The sequence below is a fragment of the Vigna umbellata genome, chromosome 2 (assembly GCF_029865625.1).
Source record: "Vigna umbellata cultivar VRB3 chromosome 2, Vumbellata_1.0, whole genome shotgun sequence".
Lineage (NCBI taxonomy): Eukaryota > Viridiplantae > Streptophyta > Magnoliopsida > Fabales > Fabaceae > Vigna > Vigna umbellata.
In genome coordinates, this window is record NC_142166.1 from 2,290,562 (window position 1) to 2,308,083 (window position 17,522).

General features: G+C 29.1%; 1 protein-coding gene and 3 pseudogenes across 2 annotated transcripts; all 4 read right to left on the minus strand.

The window, feature by feature from the left end:
- Positions 1–1,770: 1,770 nt before the first annotated feature.
- On the minus strand, positions 1,771–2,174 carry LOC148203182 (17.3 kDa class II heat shock protein-like; annotated as a pseudogene).
- Positions 2,175–3,961: 1,787 nt separating this feature from the next.
- Positions 3,962–4,482, minus strand: LOC148203183 (17.3 kDa class II heat shock protein-like). Its single transcript, XM_088107569.1, has one exon. It carries the CDS (start codon positions 4,443–4,445, stop codon positions 4,011–4,013), a length of 435 nt encoding a protein of 144 aa, XP_087963695.1. The 5' UTR covers positions 4,446–4,482; the 3' UTR covers positions 3,962–4,010.
- A 744-nt stretch (positions 4,483–5,226) lies between these two features.
- Positions 5,227–8,136, minus strand: LOC148203184 ((S)-coclaurine N-methyltransferase-like; annotated as a pseudogene). Its single transcript, XR_015784495.1, has 8 exons — positions 7,890–8,136; positions 7,549–7,676; positions 6,964–7,184; positions 6,742–6,842; positions 6,553–6,663; positions 6,331–6,414; positions 6,051–6,109; positions 5,227–5,928 (listed from the first exon to the last, which is right to left on the minus strand). The product of XR_015784495.1 is annotated as a (S)-coclaurine N-methyltransferase-like (transcript).
- A 1,340-nt stretch (positions 8,137–9,476) lies between these two features.
- On the minus strand, positions 9,477–10,154 carry LOC148203185 (putative WRKY transcription factor 51; annotated as a pseudogene).
- Positions 10,155–17,522: the final 7,368 nt, after the last annotated feature.

Sequence of the window (17,522 nt, forward strand, 5' to 3'; positions counted from 1 at the left end):
TAGGCTCCCATTCTTCATTTTTTATATAAAGAACAATTCAACCATTATCATATTATTTTCTAGATTCTTCTCTGTCTACCTTCGTCAACTCTGCTGAGAAAGAATCAGCCGAAACTTGAAAGAAACAAACTTTATCTGCAAAAAACAAAAAAGATTAAAACCCACAAAAATAAAAGAGAAAGAGAGAGGGGAAACAAAGCTAACACTCTGATAACCTTTTGGCAAGTATATCAAATCGTTCCAAGTAATATAGAGTAAGTTCAAAGTATCGTTCTGCCAAGGAACTTGTGCAACACATGACAATTCTTCGTTTTATAGCTCAATTAGACATCAAAGTGTACAAAAAACACAAGAAACTCTTTTTGGTATTTTTATCAAACAGTTGGTGTGCAAGGAATTATATTTAAACGAAACTTTGTTGGAATTGGGTTTCATGAATCATATGAAGATAAGACTCTGTACAATATATCATTATTTCATTCAAACACTCACATCAGGGCATACTAGTCCTAATCCCTTAGCAACGAGTTCTAAATTTATATATCAAAATGTTAATCCCTTAGTTCATTTAACATACAATTTGCATTAAGTCCGATGCTAAAAATGACTTATTTAGTCTATCCCTACATTCCAAATCACTTAGGTGCTCTATCTATTTTCATGTTCAAAATTACTTTTCGGTAATCAGAGACATTCAAATAACATTATATTTCAATACAATGATAGTAAATTCAACAAAGAGCATATGAACGAACAACGATATATTGAAGAGGAAAATTACATCACAGTGAGTTCATTACATCTAATTCCAACGAAAGAAAAACTACTCCTAGTCATCTAAACGTACACATTTGAAGCAATCCCTTGCAAAAATGATTTATTGATGCCTTGAAGCAGTTTCCGAAAGTTCCTGAGATGTTTACGTTTCTTGCTTTTGTACGGAACTTCTGTCAGCCGACTGTTTCTATCTTTCTGTCACGTCTTTTAAAGCCACTTAACTTCATTAATTCGCTCAACACACATGTACTCGTGCGCTATGCAAATTTTCTTAATTGTTGCACTTTAATTGATATGGAAAGATTGAGTAAGCTTGCAACTTTCCAGAGAAAGGCGCTTCAGCATGCTTTACTTTTAAGTTAGTTTGTTTGTTCCTTGTCCAGATCATTTTACCAATCTTCCTGTTTCTAGATAGTTTAGAAACTTAATAACCGTCTCCAAATTCTTTGCTGGGGCAGCTTAGAACTTTCGGTTTCTTTTTCTAGATTATTTGATTCTAGTATACACATGACAAATACGAACGTAAGATTTTAATATTTTTTTTAAATTGTTCCAAAATTAAGACATATACCAAAAGTTAGAATTGTTTCATTTGCCAGTTCTAGCTAGAGTGATAAATAAACTCCCAAACTCGTCTCAATGGTACGAGCGAAATATTTGAATTGATCTGGTATATGTATACTTTTTTCTATCTTAAATTACTAAAATACTTATTTTGTAGTCTATTTCAAAACATATATAATTATATTTTTTTATTGTTATTTAACATTAAAGAGAGAAAAATATAATTTTTTATAATGTTGATTTTTTTTTCCATTAAATTTTATTTTTCGAAAGAAATATTTATTAAATGTTTGGATGAACATTCGTTGTACTAGTCATGTTACAGATAAGAATGAGAGATAAATTTCAAATCTAGAGTATGAACTTAACTTTGGGGAGCTCATCTCTGGTTCGAAGTCCTCAAGAGAATTGTCTAGAGTACATGTTCTATTAATCAAACTTGACATCAATAGGAGGAGGCAACTTCTTGATGGTGACGGTCAGCACACCATTCTGGTCCATGACATATATGGCATCAGAGTTGGCATCGTCTGGAAGCGTAAACCTGCGCATGAACTTTCCGACTCTTCTCCCCATACTCAAATACTCAACCCCTTCTCTCTCCTCCTCCCTCTTCCTATAGCCGCTAATGATTAACACATTGTCCTCCTTCACCTGCACCTTAATGTCCCCAGCTTTCACGCCAGGCATGTCGATCACGAACACGTAACAGTTCGGATACTCCTTAACATCAGCATGGGTGGCAGCCATTGCTTTTACATCTCCAGCGTACGTCCGAAAGATTTAAGGAATAATAGTAGGGAGTTCCAGACGATTCCGTACTTAATTCCCATGCTTAGAAGGTCCAGATAAGAACTCTTCATTTCTTAAAAACAAAAGTCAAAATTAATTAGTCTCTGGGCTCCCATTCTTCATTTTTGATATAAAGAACAATTCAACCATTATCATATTATTTTCTAGATTCTTCTCTGTCTACCTTCGTCAACTCTGCTGAGAAAGAATCAGCCGAAACTTGAAAGAAACAAACTTTATCTGCAAAAAACAAAAAAGATTAAAACCCACCAAAATAAAAGAGAAAGAGAGTGGGGAAACAAAGCTAACACTCTGATAACTTTTTGGCAAGTATATCAAATCGTTCCAAGTAATATAGAGTAAGTTCAAAGTATCGTTCTGCCAAGGGACTTGTGCAACACATTACAATTCTTCCTTTTATAACTCAATTAGACATCAAAGTGTACAAAAAAACACAAGAAACTCTTTTTGGTATTTTTATCAAACAGTTGGTGTGCAAGGAATTATATTTAAAAGAAACTTTGTTGGAATTGGGTTTCATGAATCATATGAAGATAAAACTCTGTACAATATATCATTATTTCATTCAAACATTCACATCAGGCATACTAGTCCTAATCCCTTAGCAACTAGTTCTAAATTTATATATCAAAATGTTAATCCCTTAGTCCATTTAACATACAATTTGCATTAAGTCCGATGCTAAAAATGACTTACTAAGTCTATCCGTAGATTCCAAATCACTTAGGTGCTCTATCTATGTTCATGTTCAAAATTACTTTTCGGTAATCAGAGACATTCAAATAACATTATATTTTCATACAATGATAGTAAATTCAAGAAAGAGCATATGAACGAACAACGATATATTGAACACGAAAATAACATCACAGTGAGTTCACTACATCTAATTCCAACGAAAGAAAAACTACTCCTAGTCATCTAAACATACACATTTGAAGCAATCCCTTGCAAAAATGGTTTCTTGATGCCTTGAAGCAGTCTTCGAAAGTTCCTGAGATGTTTTCGATTTATTCTTTTGTACGGAACTTCTTTCAGCCGACTGTTTCTGTCTTTCTGTCACGTCTTTTAAAGCGACTTAACTCCATTAATTCGCTCAGCGCACATGTACTCGTGCGCTATGCGAATTTTCTTAATTGTTGCACTTTAACTGATATGGAAAGATTCAGTAAGCTTGCAACTTTCCAGAGAAAGGCTCTTCAGCATGCTTTACTTTTAAGTTAGCTTGTTTGTTCCTTGTCCAGATCATTTTACCAATCTTCCTGTTTCTAGATAGTTTAGAAACTTAATAACCGTCTCCAAATTCTTTGCTGGGGCAGCTTAGAACTTTCGGTTTCTTTTTCTAGATTATTTCATTCTAGTATACACATGACAAATACGAACGTATGATTTTAACATTTTTTTTAAATTTTTCCAAAATTAAGACAAATACCAAAAGTTAGAATTGTTTCATTTGCCAGTTCTAGCTAGAGTGATAAATAAACTCCCAAACTCGTCTCAATGGTACGGGCGAAATATTTGAATTGATCCGGTATATGTATAGTTTTTTTCTATCTTAAATTACTAAAATACTTATTTTGTAGTCTATTTCAAAACATATATAATTATAATTTTTTTATTGTTATTTAACATTAAAGAGAGAAAAATATAATTTTTTTTAATGTTGATTTTTTTTTCCTTTAAATTTTATTTTTTGAAAGAAATATTTATTAAATGTTTGGATGAACATTCGTTGTACTAGTCATGTGACAGATAAGAATGAGAGATAAATTTCAAATCAAGAGTATGAACTTAACTTTGGGGAGCTCATCTCTCGTTCGACGTCCTCAAAAGAATTGTCTAGAGTACATGTTCTATTAATCAAACTTGACATCAATAGGAGGAGGCAACTTCTTGATGGTGACGGTCAGCACACCATTCTGGTCCATGACATATATGACATCAGAGTTGGCATCGTCTGGAAGCGTAAACCTGCGCATGAACTTTCCGACTCTTCTCCCCATACTCAAATACTCAACCCCTTCTCTCTCCTCCTCCCTCTTCCTATAGCTGCTAATGATTAACACATTGTCCTCCTTCACCTGCACCTTAATGTCCCCAACTTTCACGCCAGGCATGTCGATCACGAACACGTAACAGTTTGGATACTCCTTAACATCAGCATGGGTGGCAGCCATTGCTTTTACATCTCCAGCGTACGTCCAGAAAGATTTACGGAATAATAGTAGGGAGTTCCAGACGATTCCGTACTTAATTCCCATGCTTAGAAGGTCCAGATAACAACTTTTCATTTCTTAAAAACAAAAGTCAAAATTAATTAGTCTCTGGGCTCCCATTCTTCATTTTTGATATAAAGAACAATTCAACCATTATCATATTATTTTTCTAGATTCTTCTCTGTCTACCTTCGTCAACTCTGCTGAGAAAGAATCAGCCGAAACTTGAAAGAAACAAACTTTATCTGCAAAAAACAAAAAAGATTAAAACCCACCAAAATAAAAGAGAAAGAGAGAGGGGAAACAAAGCTAACACTCTGATAACTTTTTAGCAAGTATATCAAATCGTTCCAAGTAATATAGAGTAAGTTCAAAGTATCGTTCTGCCAAGGGACTTGTGCAACACATGAGAATTCTTCCTTTTATAACTCAATTAGACATCAAAGTGTACAAAAAACACAAGAAACTCTTTTTGGTATTTTTATCAAACAGTTGGTGTGCAAGGAATTATATTTAAAAGAAACATTATTGGAATTGAGTTTCATGAATCATATGAAGATAAAACTCTGTACAATATATCATTATTTCATTCAAACATTCACATCAACTCATACTAGTCCTAATCCCTTAGAAACTAGTTCTAAATTTATATATCAAAATGTTAATCCCTTAGTCCATTTAACATACAATTTGCATTAAGTCTGATGCTAAAAATGACTTACTGAGCCTATCCCTAGATCCGAAATCACTTACGTGCTCTATCTATGTTCATGTTCAAAATTACTTTTCGGTAATCAGAGACATTCAAATAACATTATATTTCCATACAATGATAGTAAATTCAAGAAAGAGCATATGAACGAACAACAATATATTAAACAGGAAAATTACATCACAGTTACTTCATTACATCAATTTCCAACGAAAGAAAAACTACTCCTAGTCATCTAAACGTACACATTTGAAGCAATCCCTTGCAAAAATGGTGTTTTGATGCCTTGAAGTAGTCTCCGGAAGTTCCTGAGATGTTTTCGTTTCTTTGTTTTGTCCGGAACTTCTGTCAACCGAACTGTTTCTGTCTTTCTGTCAACCGAACTGTTTCTGTCTTTCTGTCACGTCTTTTAAAACGATTTAACTTCATTAATTCGCTCAGCGCACATGTACTGGTGCGCTATGCGAATTTTCTTAATTGTTGCACTTTAAATGATGTTATTCGCTCAGCGCACAGGTACTGGTGTCCTATGCGAATCTCCTTCTTCTGGCAGTGTGAATTTTGGCAGCTATTTTTGTCCTGAATGCTTAGGACAAATAGTCAAATAGGTTTGGAAGCCATTCTCAAATTAAAAGATTAGGCTATGACTTATTTCATTTCTTTTTGAAAAGAAAGTGTGCAACCATCCATTCTTCACCGTTATTATATCCGAAAAGTTCCGCAACAGCTATGAAGAATGTTCTCCAATACGCAGTCCACTTGGTAGCTGAATCATTGCCATAGGTTGATTGTATAATTGGCTTGATGTAAGTCATTTTCTGGTCCATTCTTTTCAGCCATTCTTCACTGCAACATGTATTCATTGTTTTTTTAGAAGTGGGTTCGAACTTGCTTTGTAAACAAATCAACTACCGGTGGAGTATGACATGATTGCTGTAAAATCATTTAGCAGTCAAGTTGATTCTAACCTGGTGTGTGCGTAGTGTTTACCATTTACCAGCCAATGGTTGATGACTGTAACATCATCCTACATACATCACCAGAGAAGACAGTTAGTTACAAGTAAGCTGATTCTGGACGTGATATAAAGGTCTTTACAAAAAAGTATAGCAGATACTTATTTCTTTTCCCGTTTTTTCTTTTAAGGAGACAGTTTTTTCCTTCATATAACACAAGGCAACATTTGACGGGACTCAGAAATACCATTTGTTAATAACAAAGCTGACACAAGAAGCATAGGAAACTCACTTGAAAATAAAGAAGTAGATTTGCTGAAGGCATGGTTCCTCCAGTAAAGAAGTATCTTGTAATCCAGTCATCTTCATTTTTATCCTTTATGAAGAAGTAGCAAGTAGTAGGTAAATTAATTATATCTATGAAAAGTTGAAACCTCACTAGCCTTGTTAATGCATTGACTAATATATATCACAAATATAACATCACAATGGTCGAGTTGTTTATTGGGTTCACCTCAAAGTGGTAGGCAAATGCTCTGTGGCAGAAGTAATGCACAAATAAAAGGCCATCTTCTTTCATCCATTTGGATATCTTCTTCAGAAGGTCTTGGTAGTTCTTCATATGCTGTATCAAGGTCAAAGCTGACTCTAAAATACAAGAAAACGTGTCGTTGACACCAATTATTAATTAACAAATCCTAACCTCAAACATTTCTATGGAAAATATTCTGTCGTAAGAAAGCCTCCATTTCAAACGTGCTAATATCAGCAACTATAATATTGATATTTTGCAGCTGAAGATCCCTGACAAGAGAGGAGAAGAATGTGATTTTCACTTAAGTGTCATCTACCTAATCAGATTTTTCAGAGCCATATGGCAATGCATAAGGCCTTAAAGCCAACAAGGAGATATCAAGCAGCATACCGGCACTTCTCCTCAATGTAAGCCTTTTGAGTTGTGGAATTGCAGATTCCTGTAACTCTGCAGTTAATGTACTTCTTGGCAATGTAAAATGCCAGCGATCCCCAACCACATCCCACATCAAGTACCGTATGACTATCTTTCAGGTTTGATCTGTCGCAGTACAGTTTCAACATTGCTTCTTCAGCCTCTTCCAGCGTCGTTGAGGCAGAAGAGAAATAGAGCTGCAGGAGTTTAGGGTTTAGGGTTTCTCCTGTAGTCTCTTTTAGGTAGATTTTGTTGTAAAAAGGTTTAGGTCCTATGTGTTTTTCTTCTAGTCTTTTGCCTTTGAAAACTGTTACTTAAAATAATTCCTTCCTTGCTACTTAAAAATCAATTTCGCCTATAAAGTCTACCAGTTTAAAAAATTATTCCAAATCTTACTTTATAAACCAAAAACCAGAAACAGTTGAGTGTCTGTGTTCGTTGTTTTTTTTTTTAATAAAAAGAAAATCAACTTTCGAAAATATAAATCAAAGAAACATGATCACTATCTACTAATAGCACAAAATCAAAGAAATTTTTTAGGTAAAGTTACCAATCGACTACAAAATCATTTTAGAAGTACCTGTATTTGAGATTGCTTCCAAGGACAAGCTTGAAGAAAGCGGTTGGTAGTTCATAATGTTGAGATTTTGGCTTCTCGGTGTTGATTGCTATGGGCATCTCTCGTAAAGCTGAAAGAGCGGGAGACATGAAATTCCTGGTCTAATTGTTCACTAACCGGACAAAATCAAATGAACTAAAAAAACACATTATTACATTAAGACGTTGCAAAGTAATGTTTTCGTTATTTTTCTTTTTTTGATTCCTAGAATGTTATAGTGATTGATTTTTGAAAATGCAGTCATAATCGCGACGAGAGAAATTAAGAAGCTAAGAAATAATACAGTGTGCGAAGTGGAGGAGGTTGAAAAGTTGAAGCTCCGAGGATGTGGTGGAAGAAGAGCGAAGGCGAGTAGCCAAAAGGAGGCGCGTGAGTCTTCTGGTGACGGCGTCAGGGAGGAGGTTGCGCTCAAGTGCAGACAGCATGAGCTTCACCGTTGCATCATAAGCAAGCTGCATCATCCCTTCCATGGAAGCCGCAAGGGAACCGTCAGTGCAGAAGCAAGGATGGTAGCACCTACGGTTCCATAATTCTCTCTACAAGTGTCTTATCTTCTATTTGCATGTATTATTCTTTTCTTTTTTTATATTATTATTATTATTATTATTATTATTATTATTATTATTATTATTATTATTATTATTATTATTTGTATCCTATTTTCATCATAATAAAAAATAAAAACAATTAAAAAAATATAATTATAAAATTACTAAAATTTGCATTAAAGTTATAAAAATTAATAAAAAAACTCCGTTAAAAGTAAATTTTTATTTACTGTTATAATTACACAATAAAATAGCAGGTAGTGGCAGTAATTGTTATTATTATTATTATTATTTTATTTGCTATAGAAAGTGGGAGAATAAATGTCTTGATATTTATATTTTTAGCATGAAATTATCTTATCAAATGATATCATGGATTTTTTTAGTTCATTATGTTATATAAATTCTTAATTATACAAATGATAAATGAGACAATGACATCATAGAAAATCATCCAATAACATCAACATAATTTAAAAGACCAACTCAAGAAATAAAATATATGATGTTTAAATTTAATTTTTATAGATTTGTGCCAACTCATTTAAGATATTTTTTTTTCAAAATTTTTACTTTTATACTAAAGTCTTACTCATAATTTATTAATATTTTATTAGGTTATTACATAAATATGTATTTTCAAGACAAAAAAATAATCTTTTAACGTTATATATAATTCATAGTCTTATTTAAAATCTTGAATGTTGTTACCTCTTATGTTGCATGGTTCAATCCAGACCTTTACCTCCCTCAATATAGATTTTCTAATAAATAGTCTTATTGTAACATCTGCTTGAAAAAATAATTTATTTGTATTCAATAATAATTTCCATTTTAATTCGAATATTCATCGTAATTATTTTCAATTTTTATTCTATCTTTCAATAAACAAAACTCAATTTAGGTTAAGTTGCAAAGATTTTATTCAAAGTATGTAGCTAAAAAATTCTAACTGCATCTTATAAAATATAAACACTTAAATATATTTAAAAAAATTTAGAAAAAACAAAAGTTTAAAATTGTAAATTTAATTTTTAAATTTAAATAAATAAATCTAATTTATTAAATATATAAAAAAAAACACCTTGTAAATAATGATTTCACAAAAGTCACTACCATTATAATAACTTTTTAATAAAAAGGTTAAAAAAATAAAGATAATCATTTTAAGTCGTTACTTCTAAAGATAACTTATCAATTTTCGTAATTTAATAAAAGAAATTTCAAATAGTTAAATTCTAGAAGTAATTGCATTAGTTCGATAACTTATACAATTGTTCATGCAGACTAGCTATGTTCCCAGAAACTTCAACTTCTTCGACTTAACTGTAACTCGGATGAGTATGGGTGCCTACGTAGGTTGTTATTACATACCTCGGATCATCCTTGTCCCTTTCAACTACCTTCTTCATTGAACATCCCTCCACTGAACACCTGTAGTAGTTCCTGTAAAACAATATTTATCATATAACAAAGTTTTTCAATATATATGTATGGAAGACTGAATAAGAACAACACTTCTCATGACAATCATGATGAACCATGCAATAATCTCTCACACCTTGGATTTGGGCTGTTTTTCACCATCTTCTTTCCGTACTTCCTCCACTTGAACCCGTCATCCATTATTTCTATCTCTGACTTTGTTTTGAACCCAACTCTATCTCTCACTTCCTTCTTCTCATGTTCATTACCATCTTCTCCTATTATGACACAACCAAACACATATACAGGTTAAGAAAAATACAAGGTGTAAATAAAGCATAATAAACTTCATTTACCGATAGAAAACTCTTCATGGTGGGTGCTACTTCCTCCAAGCACACCAACTTCATTGGCTTCAGTCTTATGGCTGAAAGCATGCCCTGAAACAAATGAATCGGGTCATCGTATGACCATTGATCATCATCTAAATTCAGGTACTCGGAGAGCTCCGAAGGCCATTGCTTGGTGAAATCACTCTCAGGTGAATCTGGTGGTTTTGGATTATCACCACTCATTTTGGCACCATTGATACGAAAAGAATGGACAATGGCTCACATAATATAAACCCCATAACCTTTTTCTAAACAAGGCAGCTTCTTTGTGACCTTCCTACGAACTACATTAGGAAGCTTCTACGGCTCTATATATATATATATATATATATATATATATATATATATATATGGGATTTGCTAACGCGCGTACGCCTGTTTTTCAGTTGGTACATTTTAACAATGTGTACCGAATTTTAGTAGACAAAAATACCCTTATATATTATGATTCTAAGTTTTAAGGTTAAGGATATTTTAATAATTTTCATTCTCAAAACTTAAAAAAAAAAAAAAAAGAAACCCCAAAACCCTTGCTCACCTCTCTCATTCCTCTCAATCCTTTCTCTTTCATCTCTCTCACTCCAACCTTTTTTTCTGTCATCCCTACTCTAGCCCCAATTGAAAATATCAGAAACACTTGCCTTTAAACAATTTGCCTTTGTAAAGAGTTGAGTCATTGACATATTCACCTTCAGGCAAAGGTTCATTCAAGATCTCTTCAATTTCACCATCTTCACTAATTTCTCTAATTTCATCATATGTTGAATCATCTCTAAAAAAACCCTCCAGGCCAATTACCAATTTTCGGATGTCATTATGCTTGTGAAAATTAGATAAAATTATATACGACAAAAATTATAAAATGAAAACTCATTATAAAGTCATTTTTTGTAAGAAATTGTTTAACAACGAGCGTTTCTGATTTTTTTCAGGCCAATTACCAATTCCTCTGATGTCATTATGCTTGTGAAAATTAGATAAAATTAGATAAGACAAAAATTATAAAATAAAAACTCATTATAAAATCATTTTTTGTAAGAAATTGTTTAACAAGTATTTCTGATTTTTTTCCAGGTCAATTACCAATTCCTTTATGCTTGTGAAAATTGGATAAAATTAGATGAGACAAAAATTATAAGATCAAAACTCATTATAAAATCATTTTTTTGTAAGATTGTTTAACGGCAAGTGTTTCTGATTTTTTCAATTGGGGCTACAGTAGGGTGTTTCTGATTTTTTCAATTGAGACTCCAGTAGGGATGACAGAGACAGTAGGGTGTTTCTGATTTTTTCAATTGGGACTACAGTAGGGATGACAGAGAAAAGGTTGGAGTGAGAGAGATGAAAGAGAAAGGATTGACAGGAATGAGAGAGGTGAGCAAGGGTTTGGGGGTTTCTTTTTTTTTTTTTAAGTTTTGAGAATGAAAATTATTAAAATACCCTTAACCTTAAAACTTAGAATCCATGATATATAAGGATATTTTTGTCTACTAAAACCCGGTACACATTGCTAAAATGTACCAACTGAAAAACAGGCGTACGCGCCTTAGTAAATCCCTATATATATATATATATATATATATATATATATATATATATATATATATAATGACACATAAATAACTCCTCTTTAATATGATCATGAGAACCAGTTTATGGAAAAGTAATAACGTGTCTCTAAAAACACAATGGTAGGTATCCATTAATGTCAGTTAAAAATGTAAGAAAACATACACTGAGTGTGGGGCATGCCTCGAATGACTCGGAAAGACTTTTAAAGTATGAATTTAATTACTAAAATATAAAAAAGTGATCGCATATAAAATTAAAATGACTTCTTAAAGGATATATAGCTCATCAATTATAAGTAATCAGAATACAACTTCCACCAATTTTAATAATATGCAGTTAATTGCTTTGCTATATAGGAAAAACAAAAAAGGAGAGCTGATAATTTAAAGTAATTTGAGCTGACAAAATATATATTTTAATTATTTCCAATAGTGTTAAGTTTTTTTTTAATTAGTATGTAACCTGTTAAAGTTTTAATTGGCTATTGAGTGTCGTGGTTAGACCAACCCCTTCACAGAGGTGAGAACTACGTCAAAAGTGATGGTGCTTTGAGGTTCCTTCGAACCACTAGTTTTTGGTTATCTTAATAGATATGTTTGGTTATCTTAATAGATATGTTTGATTGCTCTCTTATATTGTAATAGAAAGTTGCTTTTGAAATAATCTAAAATATCTATACATTCTTTATTGTAAACAAAGAAAAAATAAATAAATAAAAGGTCGTAAACACTCAAGTCTTCCATTGCTACTTTCATTGCTTTATTGACACATGTTACAAATGTCATATGCACTTCAATACTCCTATTTTGTAGATTGTCATGTATAGTATTACTTTATTAATTATAATCCTCGATGTATTGAAAATGTTGGTAATTCTTTCGTTTTCTAAAATAGAAAGACCCTTGATCATTCCATTATTCCTCTTTAATTATAACTAATTAATTATAACAATACTTATTGACTTGTGAATTTATAACATATATTCTTTCTTACTTTATATATTCTTTCTTACTAAAACAATTTGAAATTTGCCATAAACCAATTCTAGAGTACTAAGTATCACAAAGTTATATATTATAAATGGAGTGTATGATAATTCTCCTAACATTACTTTATTATAATAAAAAAAACATGAAATTTAAATTTACTCTATGTATGAAGAAGATACTTATTTTAAGAAAATATTAAGACACCGTAAAATATATATAAAAAGCTTATAGAAAATTGTCTTTTTATAAAATTTTAAAGTCCCTCATATACACTGTGCAATGACCTCACCCGAATTTCTCTATAATAAAATAAAATATAATATAATAATAACATTGTAAAAAAAAAAGTCATGATATGTTCAAGTTTTAATTCAACGTCGTTTTATTTTAATCATTTCTTTTGCCAAATCAAGAAACTCATAGTCTAGACTCCAGCATTGTATTTAATGTAATAACTTGGATACAAAATACCTAACTCAAAATTCAAAATTCTAAGTATTAGAATTATTAAAACTATAATTGCAATATATGAAACAAAATAATTGAAGGAAAACGATTCATAATTTTTGAAGACATCATCATAATCCCCAAAATTGGCAAAAGGTGAGGAAGTTCATAGGTATCTTCCGCTGACTTCCATTTCGGGACAAATCAACAAATTCGAAGACTATATATAAGTGTTTGGTAAGCAATTAAATAAAAGTTTATGTTAAAGTTGGCTCAGACTTAAAATACCAATTTTCAAAACAAGAATATATTTGAGCCACTCATCTTTTTATGAGTGCTTCTTCTTGCACCTCACCCATTTCGTCATGCACCACCCATTTCGTCCTGCACCTCCCATTAGACTTATTTGAACTTCATCTATTAAACTGTGTATATAAACATTGTATACACCTCCTTGGCTGATCATTTCTTCACTATTAAGTTGTTTTTTGTAAAAGTTTGTCTTCTAAAGTGCCATGGTGATACATTATTGTGATCTGAATGTTAGTAATAGCCATGTGGTGTGGTTTGTGAAGGAGAAAGACAAGAAAAGATGATGAAAGATTGTAAATACCCTTAACCGGTGTTGGAACTGCGGTTAAGGGAATATCGACGTTCGAACGCCGGTTAGATCTTGTCACACTTCAAAATTCGACCAGCCTAAACCGAATTTCGAAATTCGGTTAATGTTTAATGCACTTCAAATTGCGCTGGTATGTTTTTGTGTTAAGTTATTTTTTAATGTTTTATTTATTTTAGTTAATTTTGTTTTTTGATATATATTATGTTGTTCTTTTTATTTGTTTAATATTTTTATGTTTTTTATTTGTTTAATACTTTTATATTTTTTATTTGTTTATTTAAATTGTAATATTTATTTGTTAATCAATATGTTTTTATTTTTATTTTATTTTTTTTTTGAAAATTTAACAAAGAAATATAAATTTTGAAATAAACAAAAAATATTTAAAAAATTTCAAAATACGAAACAAATTAAAAATATTCAAATTAAAAAATATCAAATATTAATAAAATTACTTATTAAAAAAATTAAGAAACAAAATAAAAAGTATAAAAATTCATAAATAAATACATAACAAACAATATTTAAAGAATTTTAAATTATAAAAAAAACACAACAAATAATTAAATAATAATTCATATTAAAATAAATAAAATATATCAATAAATAAATAGAGATTAAAAAACAAACAAATATAAATTTTGAAATAAACAAAAAATATTTGAAAAAAATTACAAAATACGAAACAAATAAATAAAATTTGAAATTGAAAAATATCAAATATTAAAAAATTAAATAGAGATTAAAAAACAAACAAATATAAATTTTGAAATAAACAAAAAATATTTGAAAAAAATTACAAAATACGAAACAAATAAATAAAATTTGAAATTGAAAAATATCAAATATTAAAAAATTACAAATTAATAAAATATTAAGAAATAAATTCAAAAGTATAAAATAAAGCACATAGTAGAGTAAAATAAAAATCAATTCTAGTAAAAAAGAATATAAAAAACGCTTAGAGACAAAAATGAAATGCGTAGGGGTGTAGAAGTGTAGGACTTTTGTGTCTAATGGTCAAATATTCATCTCACAAGATTAAAAATGAAAATTAAATAAAAGTTGGAGGTGGAGAATGACACATGTGAGGTGGAGGAAGAATCCCTCATTATCACTGGTACATCACTCTCATGGACTATTGTTTCTAGAGTGTTTCATCTTATACCTCCAACACCTCATCTTCTATCTCTAAAAATTTCATTTGTAACATTCTCACATCTGCATCTCCAACTTTTCTAAAATTTTTATTTTTTAATAAATATATTTTTATTTTCTTCTCTCTTATTAAAGACACTTTAATAAATATTTTTTTATTTTTTTTCTCTTTCTTATTAAAATCCCTAATAATAATCTAATTTAATTTAAAATTTAAATATTATTTAATATAATTTTATATTTTAATAATTATTAAAATATGATTTATATCATAATAATAGCTATATTAAATAAATAAAAAACAAATAACCAAAATAAAGTAATAATGATAAAAATAAAAAATAAAATAATAATAACAATAATATAAAATTTGATTTAATATATTGAAATATATTAAATTATATTAAAATATTACAATAAAATAAACAGTTATTAAATTTTAAATAAAAACAAAATTTTTATAAACTTATTTATTGGATACCGTAAAATATGTTAATAGTTTTCTATTTAAAATTTAATAAATACTTAATTTAATTAAAAATAATAATATTATTTATTATATTTTCTAATTTAATAATTATTAAAATATTATTTATATTTTATAATAATTTTATTTAAAAAGTAAAATAAAATAACTAAAATAAAAGTAATAATAATAAAAATAAAAATAATATTCAAAATTACATTAAAATATTTAAATATATTATATTATATTAAAATATTAATTTAATTAAATAATTATTAAAATTTAAATAAAAATGAATAAAACCGGATATAGAAATACGATAATATATTTAAATTTTAAATTAAATTAGATTATTATTAGGGATTTTAATAAGAAAGAGAACAAAATAAAAATATATTTATTAAAGTGTTTTAATAAGAAAGAGAAGAAAATAAAAATATATTTATTAAAAAATAAAATTTTAGAAAAGTTGAAGGTGTAAATGTCAAAAAAAATTAAAAATGAAATTTTTAAAGGTGTAGAATGAGAGATTGAAAGTGAAGATGAAACACTCTTGTCTCTAGGAAGCGTCGTGGATATTACCTCGAACTCATATCACAACCTTAAACTAATGTTAGAAACACTTTTCATAATAATTTCTTATATATGCAATGTGATTTTATAGTTTACAGTCAAACATGTAGAAATATTGGGGAGGTGAATAATCTTCCTTCTGTCATTTCAGACGCTACTTATCTTCTGCCTTACCCTTTTAAAATTATTTTAATTTAGTATAAACAATTATGGTTAACGCTACCAGAACATGCTAGCATCTGGAACACATTCACAGAAATTGCAAAAAGACTAATCAGTAGTGCTTTTTTAAGTAATAATATTTTAAAAAGTACTTTGACTTAAATTGATCATGTTAAAATTTTTTTAATAACTTTTTGATATACTGTGTTATTATTCTATTGGTCCGTATACGAATCAATTACAAATTATCACGTAAATGATGGTAAAAAAAGTAGTCAAAAAATTATTAAAAGGACATTTTCCAACTTAAATCTCATGTGTTGACTTGTATTGTTTGGCAAAGATCGTGGAGTTCTGAACCTAGTTGTTCAAATAAAAAAAATTACAATACAGAAGGCTAAATTTATGCAAGAAATTTAGATACATTTCAAGTAATAAATAACTTATAATTAAAATATTAACTGGAATTTCTCTTCGTTAAAGATAATGCATAATAAATCAACACAAGTGGAGTTATTATTGTAAAAAATGTACACATTTTTAAAGTCCATAAATAACGTAACTTATATTTTGTGTTATTTTTTTAATATTCATGTGATCCTAACTTTATACTCAATACGATATATTTCAAGCTTGTCTTTAATTAAATTTGGTGGTTCCAAAATAGATATTTAAGTCATTTATGTGACTTTTCAGTGATTTATTATGATAAGCTCAAGCAGTGAAATGTTATTTGATATTATTGGCTAACTGATTATAGGAACCGATGAAATAATATCTTGTGTTAAACATTTCTTCTTAAGCGTGATTCAAAGATGACAATCACTTTGTTAGGAATTTCTTTCGGGAATGTTCAAGGAATATCTATCAAGTTTTCAACTTTTGAAAAACTATACTCTACATAACGTTTATATTATGCTTTTTTTGGAGGAGTCTTCGTAGATCTTTCTTTTTGTGGTTTCCATCGTTTATATATATATATATATATATATATATATATATATATATATATATATATATATATATATATATATATATATATATATATATATATATATATAATATGTATTGATTTGAATAAAGTAAACAAGGAAAAATACAATATAAAGGAAAAAATTGCGAGGAAAATATGTTAATAGCTAATATTTATTAGTTTTTTTTATAAATATTCAAGCTTGAAATATAAATGCATAAGATAATATATTAAAATAATTTTATTGTCATTTTTTTCACAACATGACACATATAACACAATTCAAGAATTAGAGGCTACTCAAAGTTTGTATTGTCTAATTTACAGTTTAAGGTTAGTTGTGATTCTACTTCTACATTTTTTTCACATCTTATTATTACTTTGTTTGGATTATGCAATTCATTTATCATTTGAAGTTAAAAAATGATTTTATATATCTTCAATGCTTAAAGAATAAAATATATTTAAATTTATAAAATAAAAACCAGACAAACTCTAAATTTAAGTAATAAGTAGAATTTAATAGAGAGACATGCTTAAAAAAAGAGATGCGAAAAGACACGAACTTATAAAGGAATCCAAAGCACTA

Excerpts from the sequence above, each read along its gene's own strand:
- LOC148203183 (XM_088107569.1), bottom strand. The coding sequence starts at position 4,445 with ATGAAAAGTTGTTATCTGGACCTTCTAAGCATGGGAATTAAGTACGGA.